This window comes from Anarrhichthys ocellatus, unplaced genomic scaffold, assembly GCF_004355925.1.
Source record: "Anarrhichthys ocellatus isolate YVR2014 unplaced genomic scaffold, GSC_Weel_1.0 scaffold20, whole genome shotgun sequence".
Lineage (NCBI taxonomy): Eukaryota > Metazoa > Chordata > Actinopteri > Perciformes > Anarhichadidae > Anarrhichthys > Anarrhichthys ocellatus.
In genome coordinates, this window is record NW_022280050.1 from 4,220,018 (window position 1) to 4,234,603 (window position 14,586).

General features: G+C 43.4%; 1 protein-coding gene across 8 annotated transcripts in view; it reads right to left on the reverse strand.

The window, feature by feature from the left end:
* Positions 1-359: 359 nt before the first annotated feature.
* Positions 360-14,586, reverse strand: part of dip2a (disco-interacting protein 2 homolog A) — a 71,597-nt gene continuing 57,370 nt past the window's right edge. For 4 of the 8 annotated variants that reach the window (XM_031858492.1, XM_031858489.1, XM_031858486.1 and 1 more), the window contains 29 exons: positions 14,270-14,393; positions 14,085-14,194; positions 13,818-13,920; positions 13,110-13,174; positions 12,643-12,736; positions 12,096-12,215; positions 11,851-11,965; positions 11,183-11,322; positions 10,728-10,864; positions 10,525-10,605; positions 9,956-10,083; positions 9,673-9,787; positions 9,218-9,419; positions 8,978-9,087; positions 8,532-8,612; positions 8,270-8,387; positions 7,976-8,097; positions 7,666-7,777; positions 7,414-7,523; positions 6,865-6,995; positions 6,564-6,732; positions 5,938-6,108; positions 5,386-5,415; positions 4,087-4,148; positions 3,758-3,815; positions 3,590-3,664; positions 3,012-3,186; positions 2,684-2,807; positions 360-2,436 (listed from right to left, as the gene is read on the reverse strand). In XM_031858492.1, coding sequence (XP_031714352.1) covers positions 2,184-2,436; positions 2,684-2,807; positions 3,012-3,186; positions 3,590-3,664; positions 3,758-3,815; positions 4,087-4,148; positions 5,386-5,415; positions 5,938-6,108; positions 6,564-6,732; positions 6,865-6,995; positions 7,414-7,523; positions 7,666-7,777; positions 7,976-8,097; positions 8,270-8,387; positions 8,532-8,612; positions 8,978-9,087; positions 9,218-9,419; positions 9,673-9,787; positions 9,956-10,083; positions 10,525-10,605; positions 10,728-10,864; positions 11,183-11,322; positions 11,851-11,965; positions 12,096-12,215; positions 12,643-12,736; positions 13,110-13,174; positions 13,818-13,920; positions 14,085-14,194; positions 14,270-14,393 — 3,435 coding nt within the window. In that variant the 3' untranslated portion in view covers positions 360-2,183. Of the gene's footprint in view, positions 2,437-2,683; positions 2,808-3,011; positions 3,187-3,589; positions 3,665-3,757; positions 3,816-4,086; positions 4,149-5,385; positions 5,416-5,937; positions 6,109-6,563; positions 6,733-6,864; positions 6,996-7,413; positions 7,524-7,665; positions 7,778-7,975; positions 8,098-8,269; positions 8,388-8,531; positions 8,613-8,977; positions 9,088-9,217; positions 9,420-9,672; positions 9,788-9,951; positions 10,084-10,524; positions 10,606-10,727; positions 10,865-11,182; positions 11,323-11,850; positions 11,966-12,095; positions 12,216-12,642; positions 12,737-13,109; positions 13,175-13,817; positions 13,921-14,084; positions 14,195-14,269; positions 14,394-14,586 lie in introns of those variants that run through there. The other 4 variants (XM_031858487.1, XM_031858488.1, XM_031858490.1 and 1 more) reach the window with 4 other exon arrangements.

The following is a 14,586-nucleotide window of genomic DNA, read 5'->3' on the forward strand; positions in this document are numbered from 1 at the left end:
CTGAGGGTTTACAATATTAAGTACTGCCAATAGTAAAATATGCTATTAAATCTGTAGGCTACAGTGACAGAATATATCAAAGTAATATAGAATCTGTAAAAGTTGCTTCGCTGCTGCACCACAAGTCCTAAAAACTCTGTATGAGGTTGTGATAATATTTTCATATTGAGCTGTACAGCACCCACGGTAAACCTGTGCAGAAGATTTAAATTATTTTGGCTGATTAGATCTCAGAACTGTGTGGGAGTTTAACGTCTCATTATCCCCACAAAGCGGGGGTGGGTGTGCAAGTTTTAAAAAACGAACTTTGAATAAATTCTTACTCGACAAGACACCGCAATGTTCAGTGAAGACAAACATTTCAAGTTAAAAGCACTTTTTTATTCATTGAGAAATCATGTTAGGAAAATAATGACAACTAACCATATATCAGACAAATGTATCTTTTCATATGTTAACAACAAAAGTTTGCTCTGGAGGATGTGCCGACTCAGCAGTCACCACCACATTACTGTCTTCTCCTTGTGCTCGGAGTGTGCTCCGCCTCATCACGGAAGTGGCAAGTTCCCACTGTTCTTTCCTACTATAAAAATGTTTACAAGGCTTTTCATGTCTCTTCCCAATGTCCACACATAAGAATAAGTTTAAAATATGTTTTGTCTGTGAGGGAGAAGTTCACATACATACCAGATTCAGTCTTTGTGTTATGCTTCCTGTCGTCTCCTCCATCTATTAATAATTTACATAAAACCTGTACATACTTACAGCGGGCCGGAGCCTGTTTCTGAAGGGATGTGCACGTAGAAAAAGAAGCAACATACAGTGAAGTGAATCTTTGCAAAGTCAATGGGATCAGGTGGGAGGTCAAGGTGTTACTAGCATATTAGACACTTGCCATCATATGGTACATGCAACTCACATTTTTCATTCTGCGTCAAACCTATACCAACTGCAATTTATTGCAGACCTTCGCTATTCAACACAACAAACAATAGGGACAGACATTATTAAACATATTTATGGAGTAAGTGTGTTTGTGGTGGCTGATGTTATGATCAAGTATATTCATCTTAGCCAAAAAGATGAAAGACTTTGGGTGCAATAAGAGCAGGATTCACCATACCTAACCTCCCTCTGCATTTGCCCTTCCTATCCAACAGCTGATAAACTTCACAAAATTGAGTCAAACAGGAGCTGGAATAGGATCAGGCGTCTGGAAAAACACTTAAGGCTTAATTTATATCATTTGGCACGTTGCTAATAGTAAGCAACGATTATATTCCTCCATCTCATGACTTCGAACGATCGGCACTTATTGTCTGCAGTCATTCAAAATTCATCTTTCACATCACTCATATTGCATTTTGTTCAGATAAAACAATAACTATGTTACAGATTTCAGATTTAGAAAGGAAAAGATTAAGTCAAACCACAAAATTATTTCTACACGTTCTGTTACGGACACCACAAACTAAAGTACTACTGCCGGGATGAGTAACAAATAACACCAACTGCCCCTCCAACACCGCAGCTGTGTGACTCTTTGTTGATGCAATAACATGAACTGAACTGAGCCTGAACACAAATATCAGGGTTCACTTCAGGGTGCAGCCGTAATCTGAAGAGCTGACATTATATACGTGGGATAGACTTTTTCTGTGGAAAACATACGACCTGCAATGGCACAGGAGGCTATGTGAACATGAAACATGTTAAGAGCTAGTTTGAACCAGGGTTAGGGTACTGGTGTCAGTCCTGTCTGTATGGCACAAGTGTATAGCAGACACAACGAACATTCATAATATTGGAGAACAGTGTAGTATCATACCGTCGCCACCTGCTGTACTGCTATTGAGTGTCCCGGGTTTAAGGGGTCAGACGCTCTATCATACATACAAAACTCTCTTCAACAATTGTTGAGGCTAGAAATCACAGGGAGAAAAAAAAAAGGTTTGTGTCGCTCCTATTTCTCCTGGAATTTCTTTCCATTTTGCTGTGAAGTTTTGCATCCATGTTTCTTTCATATTCCCCCTCTGTGGGAGAGAAAGAAGAGCTGGCTTTCTTTCAGCAGAAGCCATACGGACCCCGGGCCTGCTACAATTATGTGCCCCGCGTTTACTGCCCTGCTTTTTCTTCTTGTGTGATGAGTCACGTGGAGGGGTAACCCTCCTGCAGCAGGGCCCTCACATGTTGTAAGCCACATATATGGGGTCCAGCTGGTCGGCCAGGAAGCCGTCTCTGAGGTGCATGCGTTGCTTCTCCCCTCTGGAGTTGATGGGGATGACGCCGGGGTCGACCACCACCACCACTCCTACGATGAGGTAGTGCTCCTCCAGGACAACGTTGGTGACCAGGGCCACCAGGTCCAGGGCCTCCTGCTCCGATCCCTCAAGCTCCACAACCACCACGAGGAGGTTGGTCCACGTGAACACCGCACTGGAAGGAGGGAGTAGGAGGTGGAGGGTGCACGTAGGGAAGGAAAAAAGGAAAAAGAAAAGATGACATGAGGAGAAAATGAGATGAGCATAAGGGAAAGACAGAAGAAGAGGAAAAGGGAAGATGAGAGAAGTTAGTAGTCAGAATTCATGTTGCTATATTTTGAATATAAAATGAATACACATCTGACAACATAATAAATCATTTAAACTAAACAGTAATAAAAGTATTGATGTAAATTTCTCACCATTCAGCTATGCTCTTGTGAGAACGGATAACGGAGGTCTCGATGTCAATTGGGTGATACCTCATTCCCCTCAGCTCCAGAGTCTCATCAAGAGAGCCCACCACATAGAGGGCGTCATGGCGCTCTGAGACACACACACACACACACACACACAATCTCAGATATATCAATTTATGTCTTATAAGTTAAATATATCAAGTTTTGAGGTGATGTTTGAGAGAAAAACAGAAGGTAGAAAATATCTTTATTTTTCTGGAGTGCCAAAAATCAAAGTAAGAGTCCAGCTCACATCAAAAGTAGTGTACTGAGTTGGAGCGACTCCACTCACCTCCACTGGCATCTGTGAGATCAGTGCGCCGCAGGAAGCCCAGGTAGCCCGTCCTCGCCCAGACAGTCTGCGTGTCGCCAAAGCTGAGCTTGGTGTTGAAGTGGTCAGCGTGCAGCGCCTCCTCACCATAGACTGTGTAGTAGCCCGTGGCATTGTGAGGACTGCTCACCCAGATCTATCACACACAGACAATAATAACATCACAATCAAAGTAATGGATCTAGTGTGCCATTATCCAACCTTTATATAAAAAGAGAATAATGTATTCACTGGTCTTCATCGGCAATAAAGTTACAAATAAAAATGTTTGTGTTGTTTCTTCTCTGCTTTGAAAACTTGACTTGTCTTGCACCTGCATACATGTAAACTTCTGATTGGAGACTTTTTTATGTGTATACGTGCAGATGAACCGGCTCTCTACCAGAGAAAGACGATAAGACGTTTTAGAGATTAGTTTACAGCGGAAAGCCCACTGTAATCTGATAACAAGTGCACGTAAATTGTGGGTCACAACCAGGTGGAACAGGTGACGGTGAAACAAGTCGGCTCTGTAAAACGCAGATGACGTTGTGACTTACCTCTCCTAGATGGGAGTCTCCCAAGGGTCCTTTAGTCTCTGTGTTGGCAATGATCACCTTCACTCCTGGGAGGATCTACAACAGCAGACAACCATAATATCTCAAAGCTTTAGCAAAAAGCAACCCTTAAGCAGCACAAGGTCACAGTTTGTTTACATGATGACGTACCTTCCCAGACTCCATCAGTGGTAAGCTGTGTGGCGACCCTCTCTCTACCAAGCGAACCCTAAAGAAATAAAAGGACAAAATTAGCAACTTCATAGCTCCATTTTTATTCCATTTCTTGACAATTACGACAAAAAAAAACAGTCAAAACAGTTCAATTCAAGATTTGACGAATGTATTCATATGCTATGAAATGATGTACCAGCATTATAATTACACAATGTATAAGTCTGTCTCAACAGTCTGTCAGGTGATAGAAACCATCCTGACATCTCAAAGACAACTCTTTATTGTCCGTGGTGAGTCCACACAGCTGCAGCAGCGCCCCTTACCTGTCGTGTCGTAGAGCTCTCATGTCAACATAAACGGTAGTGGGGTCTGGTCCGGCCGTGCCCTGGAGGAAAACAAGCAGAGAGCAACATGAGTTGACTCTTACAACCCTGACAGGAATGCTGTATGTTGAGTGGAGGGGAGGTGGAAGCTACTTATGATACAACTGTATCATACAAAGCAGAGGGGGGGGGCAGCCACAAGCCAACCAGCCGGGCTACGATAGTTAAGACTTCCCGAAACTCAACCATGTAGTCACAGACATTGTAAGTATAGAAATTATAAATGATCTGCAGTTCATTTCCTTCACATGTTTATCTTCTGTGACAAAAAGAACGCACCCCAATGTATGAGCATTTCTATCTGAGCACCATTTGTTTTGATTAAACGTCAATAGCTTCGCCATGCAGCTGAATTCTGATTGAGCCATTTCTGAATTACGGATTGTGGTCGTCAGATATTGATTCCTTCTGCTTTGGGATTTGGCATCATCACTGCCCTAAGACTAGTCACAAGACATTATGGTTTCCATCCCTCGTTTTCCAGTGCGTAGCCAGAGCACAAGCTAGCATGGAGTCGCTGTATGGTCATCTGTGAGGTCAAAGCCAAACACAGAGCAGCCGGATTCAGTTTGTTTTAGCAACAGAGCGTTTTTGGAAAACATCAACGAGACTCAGTCCAGACATTAGTCTTTGACAAACAAATAAAATGAATTTCTCTCACTAAATGACTACTAGTGTGAAAGAAAAGGCAACATAAAAACACTATATATATTATATACATAACTAAATAATCAATGAATTAATCTACCAACTACAACTCATGCAAAAAAACAAAATGTGGTAAATTGTTGTAAATTAAAGAAAAATGAACTAAAACCGTCCTTTCGCTGGTTAAAAAAACAAAAACACGTTGAATAAAAATTATATTGTTTGACATGACATTCCTAAATTAACAATCAGAGCAGAGTTCATGCTGCTAGCTCAGAGCATGATGTAGTAGCACGTCACATATAACCTGTCATAAAGCAGTGGTTGAGAGCCAGCCGGTAGTCAAGACGCTGGCTAAAATTAGTAGCGGTAAAAAAAGTAGTAAAGCTCAAGCTTGTCAGAGATAAACAAAAAAACAAAAAAAAAAGAGAAAATCTGTGAATGAAGGTTAAGTGTGTTCAAAACAAAAAAACATGCAAGATTAACAAACACTCACATATACAAACACACAAACATACACACACACACACACACACACACAGACCCAGCAGCAGCCAAATGAATAAACAGCAACTCTTATCCTACGGTTACCTGCTCAGCCAGTTTCCCTAACCTGTTGGGCTGACGGGACAATGCAGGACAGATAAATAAAGATACTTATTTATATACTTGGATCCACATGCACACACACACACACACACACACACACACACACACACACACACACACACACACACACACACACACACACACACACACAAACAGAATCTCCAGGGATAGGAATAAACAAATAAAACATAACATCAAAGGGCCACAAGATTTTTGTCATCGTTCAAAAATCTTATATCTATGAAAAATAAAGCTTAATACATTTCCCTCCACCTCAAATTAGTTGGTAAAAAAAAGAAAAAAAGTAATTTTTTAGTAAGCCACTTGCATTACATTAACACCAATATCCACTCAGCTGCCAATCCTGTGTTTTTCAAGGATTTCTTGGATGTTTATCAGAATCGTTTTGGAATCACAGTCAGTTTTCCCCCTAAAACATCGACCGCATGGACTCTGGAGCTCTCCAATCCATCTCCTCCTCCTCCTCCTCCTCCTCCTCCTCCTCCTCCTCTTCATGCTTCACCAGCAGCTTACCTGCAAACAGATAGCCACATTCACCCTGCAGCCGAAGGTGGTGCTGACGGCGCGCGGTGAAAGCCCCAAGTCCTTGAAGATCTTTGAGAAGGTCTGAGTGAGAGCGATGCGGGGCCTCTCCTCTGCTACCACCATGCACGTACGCACGCAAGACAGGTTCACATTCCGCAACTGGAGATGGGAAAATAAGAAGAAGTTCGATCAGCAGAAACTAAAAAAGTGTGAAAACACTGCGATTATATTAATGATGTCACATTTTTTCTCAATTTGTAAAAGCGACTGTGGGTGCATGTAAACTAGGAGCTGACGACAGAAATTAAATGGATATATTCATATAATATAACTTTTTTATTAGATTTGATTCTACTCATTAAACCAGGGACATGATTCATTAAAGAAAATCCCGGTCTCAAGAGCTGCAGACAGTAATCAGCACAGTGATACAGGGGAGTGTTTCAGCCCTCAGGACACCGACTATGTGTTGATAGTCACAGCGCTGTAACAAGAGCACCTCAGGGAAATGGAAGAAAGTAATTGAAGAGAAACCCTTATATTTTCTAAGAGAAAATGCTGCAGTTTGTTGCTCCCCCAGTGACACCACTCAACACCTGAAGAGACAAACTGACCCGCAGTGCTTCCGTCTGTGAACCCAGGCCCTTGGTGCACATCTCCATGACTGAATACGAGCAGAAGGTGACGCGAACTTTGTACTGGCTGACCGCCGCAAGCCACAAAGACGCGTTGCTCTCCAGCTCCAGAGGGGGAACCAGGATTGACTGGTGGCCCGAGTACACACTGAAACCAGAAACATAGAGGCTGAGTGGGACGAGAGAGACGGGGGGGGGGAAGGCTCCACTTGAGAATAACTTAATGTTTCTTCTACCAGCACAGGTCAGGTCATTCATTTGTTCAGAGATGCTGGTTTACCTGCACAGGCACCAGAGAGCGAAGCCCAGGCCGCAGTAAGGGTCCAGACAGATGGCGATCTGCCGGGAAGGGTAGAGCTCACACTGCAGTTTGATGGAGCGACACAAGGCACTGGTGGCAGTGTGAGACATCTAGAGGAGGTGATGTAACACACAGAGACAACACTGAAAATCAAAACTGGTCCCTTAAAATTACACTTAAAAACCACTCCTTCAGCTTTTGGGGATCCATTATATTACTGATGGACACCTCAACAGTGTGTGAATAGTTGCTCGATGCTCAGAACTTTCTGCATCCAAAGTTTCCCTGTTGCAAAGTAAAACAAACCACTTTTTGAATAAACTACAGATGGAAAATTTGGACTTAGATGTGCTGAGTTTTACCCAATTTACAGCTTTTATTTTGTTATGCGTTAGCTTGTAATGACAGCAACCATGTTGTTGCTATATTGACGATCTCTACCTGAAAGACTGGTAGCATTCCAACATGACCGCTACATCCAATTAAGAACCCAAGTGGCTCATGCGAGTCCTTCCACATTCAACTTACTTTGACCCCTGCTAAAATGCCTGTTGTGGACACACTGAAGTCCAGGTAAGCTAACATCTCCGGGGTCGGGGGCTTGTACATCTGGGGACTCTTCTTCCTGGGGAGGTCGTCTGGATGATGAACAGAGGGAGAGGAGGAAGAGCTTGAAGCAGGCATGGAAATCCCAGAGCATGTCCTTTCTTTACTTAAAAATCTAGTCTTTGGTGGCAACATGAGAACATAAACTGTGCTTGCTATGTGTGTACAACCCACCTGTGTCCAGCACCATGGGCCAGCTCTTGACGTCCACAGCAGCAGCAGCCTCCTTGGATTTAAGCAGCTTCATTATTGTTTGAGTGGTCAGGATACACACCGACTTACTGACCTTTAACACACAGACACTGCAGTATTAGTACATATATATATTACGTCAATTCAATTCACACAATTTGCATCTCTAACGGAGCGGAGCTGACTTTGTCTACAATTCAAACTATACCGTCACCGGGTTTAATGATTGTTATAACTGTGCAGAGAGGGGTTACATTTGCATTATGATGCAGGACAGCTGACTCTCTGTTACCTCAACAATCATCTTGACGGTGGGCAGCGTGGTCGCCAGGTTCTGGGGGTGGGGGGGTCGGACAGTGACTGGCACACAGCCAGCGTACAGGCAGCCGTAGAAAGTGGCAATCAGGTCGATCCCTACACATAAATGTTTATACTTTCAGTCATTAGCATTTAACACATTGTAACTGATGAAATGACAGTATAAAAAGCTCTACAATAATATTAAGAACTCTACTGAGTCTCTTCAGGTGTGTGATTATGATTAACAGACACAGCTGTGACATTAAAGAACAGAACTGACTCTTACCTGGTGGGTAGACGAGTGCTACATGGTCTCCAGTGTTGAGGCGTCCGATCAGTGCTGCAGCCACGCGCTCTGCCCGCTTGTGCAGCTGCAGACAGGAAGCTGTACTAGCCACCGTGCCCTGAGGAGCAAAAGGTAAGAACATACATTAATTCACACTGCTATGCTAACCTTTACTTAACAGACATAAAAGGTGAAAGTACAAGAACATGGCTAGTCTTCATTATCCTCACAAAATTAACATACAATGATGAAAAGGCAGTACCTTAGCATTGAGAACAAGGAACAGAGGATGGTCTGGAGTGGCCTGAGCTCTCCATTGCAGCACATCCTGTATGTATAGGAACTAGAGGGGAGAGAGACATGCACGTTTAACCACAGAGAATAACACACAGCAAAGACCAACACAAACTGAGACAATAATCAATCACCACACAAACAATGTAGAATCAATAGAGCAGGGTGGCACAAGGTGGGTTTTTGTAATGAAGGGATGACTGATGTGTGAGAAGCTTAAAAGAGTAACGGATGCATTACGTGATGGAAGTGGAATCTAAACTACACAACACCTGCGTTCATATAGATAGCTTAGTCAGCAGGTAGGCAAGACCATGTCCTCTCCATCAGCTGTACCTCCAGTATGGACCCTTACCTGTGTCTGCAGTGTAAGTGAGGAGGGGATGAGCGGGTGAAATGAGGATGACTCTCTACCTTACGTGCCTGGTCATTGTCCTCGAGTTGGGCCACGTCTCTCCCACAGGCCTGTGCTATCCTCTTGCCTGCCACCAGGTTGCCCACTATCATAGAAGCAGGACCGACCTCTGTCAAACACAACCACATCCAGTGAAGTTAAACACCGCAATAAAAGAAATGAAGAAATTACTTGAACGATTTTTTATGAGACATTTGTTTCTCGAAACTCGATCCGTGCTGGGACATCTGGTGGTCTACCTGGCTGTTTTTGTCTGGGCTTGGGCAGGTTGGTGACGCATGTGTGAGGGCACATGAGGACGTTGCAGGGGTGCAGGGCACCCTCCAGGAAGCGCTGTTTGGTCTCAGATATATGGATGCCGCCCAGAGGAGCCTTAGGAAGCGTGTTGGCAGGCACCAGAGCCAGGCAGTACACCCCGACCTGGTGGATGCTGTCTATGGCCTGGAAACAGACAGATAATACATGCAAAAACAGAGGAGAGCTGTAGATTAGCAAAGTTGTCAAATCAAGCAGAGGAAGTTTGAATTTTCACGGCCCGGTTTTAGTTTGTAGATCATGATGTGTAGGTTTTTTCAAGTTAGTTTTTAACTAAACAAACCTGATTCGCATTTACTACAATAAAAACTGCAAACCTGCAGATACCGTCCAATTATCTGTGACCAATTGATAAGATGTGAAAAGGGACAGTGAGCACCTGAAGGACGCGGCTCATCCACTGGAAGCTGTCTTCCTCAGAGGCGTCCGGCCTCTGCTCTGCCACAACAATGATCCTCTCGTCATGCAGCACAGACACAGAAAACACTGCTATCCTGCAACAGACAACATTAAAAACTACTGTCAAAGCTGGATCGTACTCGTGCAATCAAACTGCACAGTCGCTGCTGTCCTGCAAGCAAGAGTTAGAAAACAGTGCAGATTAGACAGACTCTCTGTATGAGTAATATGTAGAGAAGTGTGAAGTTTGCTTCCACTTTTACCTCCCCCTGTAAACAAACTTCATGGGCTCCACTGCCAGTGCTGTGGCAACCACATCATCGGCATTGTGTCTCCTCCCACTGACCACCATCAGCCCATCCATCTTCCCCACAACAAACACAAGGCTGTCCTGGTGGGAAACACAAAGCACAGAACATTAGATGGGTAGATCTTGACATTTACCTCAATCTAAAGTACAGTGTGCATCTATACAACTAGCACGTGAGGTAACAGTACCTTTAAAAATTGAAGACCTCAAAAGGTTCCTCAAAATAACTCTTTCACTTTATATTTTATATTTTGTGGTTAGAGAAAAAGAAAATAATTAACCAAAGAACAAAAGAAAGCTAAAAGGCACAGTGATAGAGCAGGGGGGGTGCTCATGGACACACTACCGCTAATGTCCACAGGATCCGCAAAAACCGACACAAAATGAAAGTTCCTTGTAGTTGCTTGTGCTGCCAAAGCTACAACATACCACAACTCATATGTTAAACAGGGTTATCTTAATGCTATAAGACAGACATCAATTTAAGTTTAAAAAACTGCATAATAATGAGGTGGAACTTACCGGCCCCACAAAGCCAAGCAGTGAGGTCCTAGTAAATGGTCTGTCGCTGATGGGGATCCCAGATGATGTTACTGGGATGGTCTGCAAATAGACATAGCACTGTTAAAATGTGTGAACGAAGTGCAAAATAATTCTATAGGTGGAAGTACACAAATGCATTTGCACTCTGCATGTATTTGAAATTCCATAAATAAGACACTGACCTCAAAGATGTTCTTGGTCATGCCCGGGAGGCCGTAGTAAGCTATGCCCGTGCTACCTGAGCTCACGCAGATCTCTCCAACCTCGTCTGTCTGACAGAGATAGGGTGTCCCCTCCACCCGCACCACACAAACCAGAGCTGGAGACACACAGTGATGTCAGGAGGGTGGGACATCAGGAACAACAACATTTACATTTAAAGTAGATGTCTAAATTGGTAAGAGAGTTTAAAGCATTATTAATAAATAGTTCAAAGTCAACATCTAGCAAGGTAAAGGTAAGAACCGTTCAGTTAAGTTTTTCTTTTCAGTAATATCCTATAAAATCTGATCTGGTAACCTCCATTTCCTGGAGACACACGGTTGTGTTAATATCAAAATTCCATCTTTAATCTTAATCTCCAGCATTAAACTCATTTACAGCAGCAAAGTGTTAATGAGCAGCGCAGTGTACTTACCTCCAGGCATGACCTGTCCCACATCCTGCACTGTAAGGACAGAGAGTTTCTCCTCCGTGTCCACACGGATCACACTGTGGCTCAGCCCACCCATAGACAGCACCGCCTTCCCTGGAGGAGGAACACCCATTTCTGGGGGTCTGCAAGACATCGAGATTATTTAAATTACACTCGTTATTAGTGAACATGGAAAGACGTGCAGTTAAAGACATTTGTCACTTATTTCTCTTCAGTTCCTCTACCTTTCTGGCAAACGAAACATATGGTGCCAGTTCTATCTTAGTTCATCAAGTACAGCTTTTGTTAAACTGAGCCATCCATTGCCTTAGTAATATGAAAACCATGTGACTCTGTGAGATACAATCTCTGGATCCATTAGAACATTTCCAGACTCATATATTTCTCAAAAAAGGCCTTTCTCATTCAAAAAATGCTTATTTAAAGCGTATTGTTTTAGTCTGCCTGTCACCCTAATCCTTCTCCATGGCTAAGCTCTGTGATCAGCAAAAAGCTGAGACATCCTACACTTCGTCTCCGTGTTAAAAAGAGCACAAATCTCCCTCCTCTCCTCTACATCCAGCAAATGTAACGCAGTGGGATATAATAGGAAAAGGAAAAGCGGTGGCAGGTTGCTGTTGTTCTTGTATGGTGCAATAACGGCAGCTCACCTGCGGATGGCGACAGTCATGGCTTCTGAAGAGCTGGCACATGGACAGATCACCTCAGGTCGCAGCCCACGTGCCTGAAACACGTTGAGGAAGGCGTCGCAGGAGGATATCGACCCTGTGATAACACATACATACAAACATACAGAGACAGTCAACCATATACAAGCAAACACAAACGCAACAAATCAATGATAATCTCTTGTGGCTTCAGGGTTTATTGAATGAGAATCTGCAGGTGGACTCACATGGGTTAGCTCCGTCGGCTACGATGAGCATGCGCAGGGAGCTCAGGCTGATGTCCCTTTGGTCTTTCTGGGCCAGCAGAGACCAGTGCATGTCCCTCGACTTCACCACTGCAACCCTCGCTGTGCAAGAGAGACACAAAGACAAAGAGACAGGCTCACAATATCATCACCAAATCAACATCCCTGTCATTCAGCCTGACGGCCAATCGCAGATCACAAAATCTGACAGCAAATAGAAGCACAGTCTGACTCAGTTGCCAACAGGTGACTCAGCAAAGCTCGGTCTATGGCTCGGACCAGAGAGGAGATGAATTTGAGTCAGCCTGTTGGCACCCTCCACTGGGGTAGTACAACAGAGTCGAACAAACTATTGCTTCAATCCATCCTCCCCTGTCAAACGTGCAGTGAGAATTAAAACAGACTCTCTCTAAAAGTCAAACGGGCTCTTATTTAGGATTACAGATTAATTCCCTCTTCATTGGGCTGAGAGGCAACGAGAAGAGTAACGGTGAAAAGCGACAAGATGCCAAGCTGGATTGATCCTCACCTTTGTACGTGTGAACCTTCTGTATCCAGGAGAGGGGGTTGACTTTCATCAGGGAGTAAGGAATGCTGATCACATGCATCCGATTCATGACACTCTGCCAAGAGAACAGACGAGCAACGCTCAAGCACCAAAATATGTCTGAAATGTATCATAACTACATGATGTCACTGTAAACCTGCTGCGAGTCATGACAAGATCTTATCACTTAGTGCTAAGTGTATAAAGAAAACGTGGTTTGCGCTACTGTTTCATTTTCAGGAGTTTGAACGTGTAACTGCAGGTGATATATGTGAGCTGTATGTCAATTCCACCGCATGTTTGGAACCAGAGCTGGTTTGAGGATGTGTTAGAAGAAACAGAATACTTTTACAGGTTTCAAACTCTTGAGTTATGTTTCAGGATTATATTATAATTAATTATTACATAACCCTCCGATTAGCTTAACCAGATGGTTCAACACCACTCACAGTAAGAACGCCGTGCCATAATCCTGCTTCTTTCTTGAAGTCCAGGACGTTGGTTATCGTCTCAGCTGCAATTAAAAAAAGAGATTGTGCCAAGATTACGGTTTGAGACATTTAATCTGACATTCATATTCTGTACGAAAGCAATCGCACAACATCCAGTTACTTTTAATACAAAACAAGCTCCGTAATGATGAATACATCCTGATTGCGGCAGTATTGTATTCAGTGAAGCACCAAACTAAGTTTCAGAAACAGACCTGGAGAGTCTCTGGGGGCTGCCAGTGCGGTCAGGAGTTATTTACGGCAAAACTGGGACACTGGAGGAGAGGAGGTGCCTTACGTTCTCAGAAAGAAACAACCAGCTGAGCGGCTGCATTTATCAAACTAGACTGTAATTATACTCTGATGAGATGTGTGAGCAACGTGAAGAAAAACATCTATAATATCATAGATTAAAAAGTAGGTTTATGCTCTGCATTGCTTAATCTGCAGTATTAGACAAATGTATATATACCTGTACTCCTTTTTGAATATTCTTTCATTTTTATCATTACTAAATCTGGTTAAGTGGTCTGTTTCTTCCTCTCTCTCTCGCATATGCTATCACTATCAACTGGATGCCTTTGCTCCATGTCAGGAGAATGAATAGATGATGGAGAAGACAAGGAGCCAAATGAAGTATGGGTAAATGCAGTCTGTCCTCCTTACCTTCAGTGTAGCCGCAGGCCTGTGTGAGGGCGTGAGAGTGGGCCAGCATGGCTGAATGAGACACTGTGATCCCCATGGTGCTTCCTTCCTTGCTGGTTTTATACTGGACGAAGGAAACAAGGAAAAACATTTGACATGGATTATTTGAAAAAGAAAAGCTAAAGATTTGTAGCCCAAAAAATATTTTTAAAAAATACATCAAATGTGAATTAAAATACAACAAATCTATATTTTCTTCACTGGTTACATCAATGAAACCACACTTACCTCTATGTAAGCTATGTCATTACTGGCTTCCCGTATCGGAGGATGCCAGTCTTTCGGAGGCTTCACAACATGTTTTCCATCTGTCACAAACCACAGCAACCGTGGCCAGCCTGCAGAGACGGAGGCATGAAGTCAGTTCAAACCAAATGTAACTATGCAGACAGACAGTCAAAAGGAGAGCGTACCTTTGAAAGTGGCTACCTCCCCCGTTTGTGCTTTGGGCAAGCCTTTCTGACAGGCGTCGGTGGTTAATGCCAACGTGACGCCGCAGCTGCCCAACAGAAAGCCAATCTGTTGACTCCCTGCATCCTGGGGGACCAAAGAGGATGAAAGTTCATCGTGGCAAAAACTTTGGAAATCAGTGTCTGTCACACAACACTCATCAAGAGAGACAAAATTCAGAACAGGAAGGCTTTGAGGAGAGATGCTCTGAGGGAATGTGGGAATTGTGTCCTGGAGAGAAAGAAGGACGATGAGTGAAGAAGAAACTTCAGAGCACTGC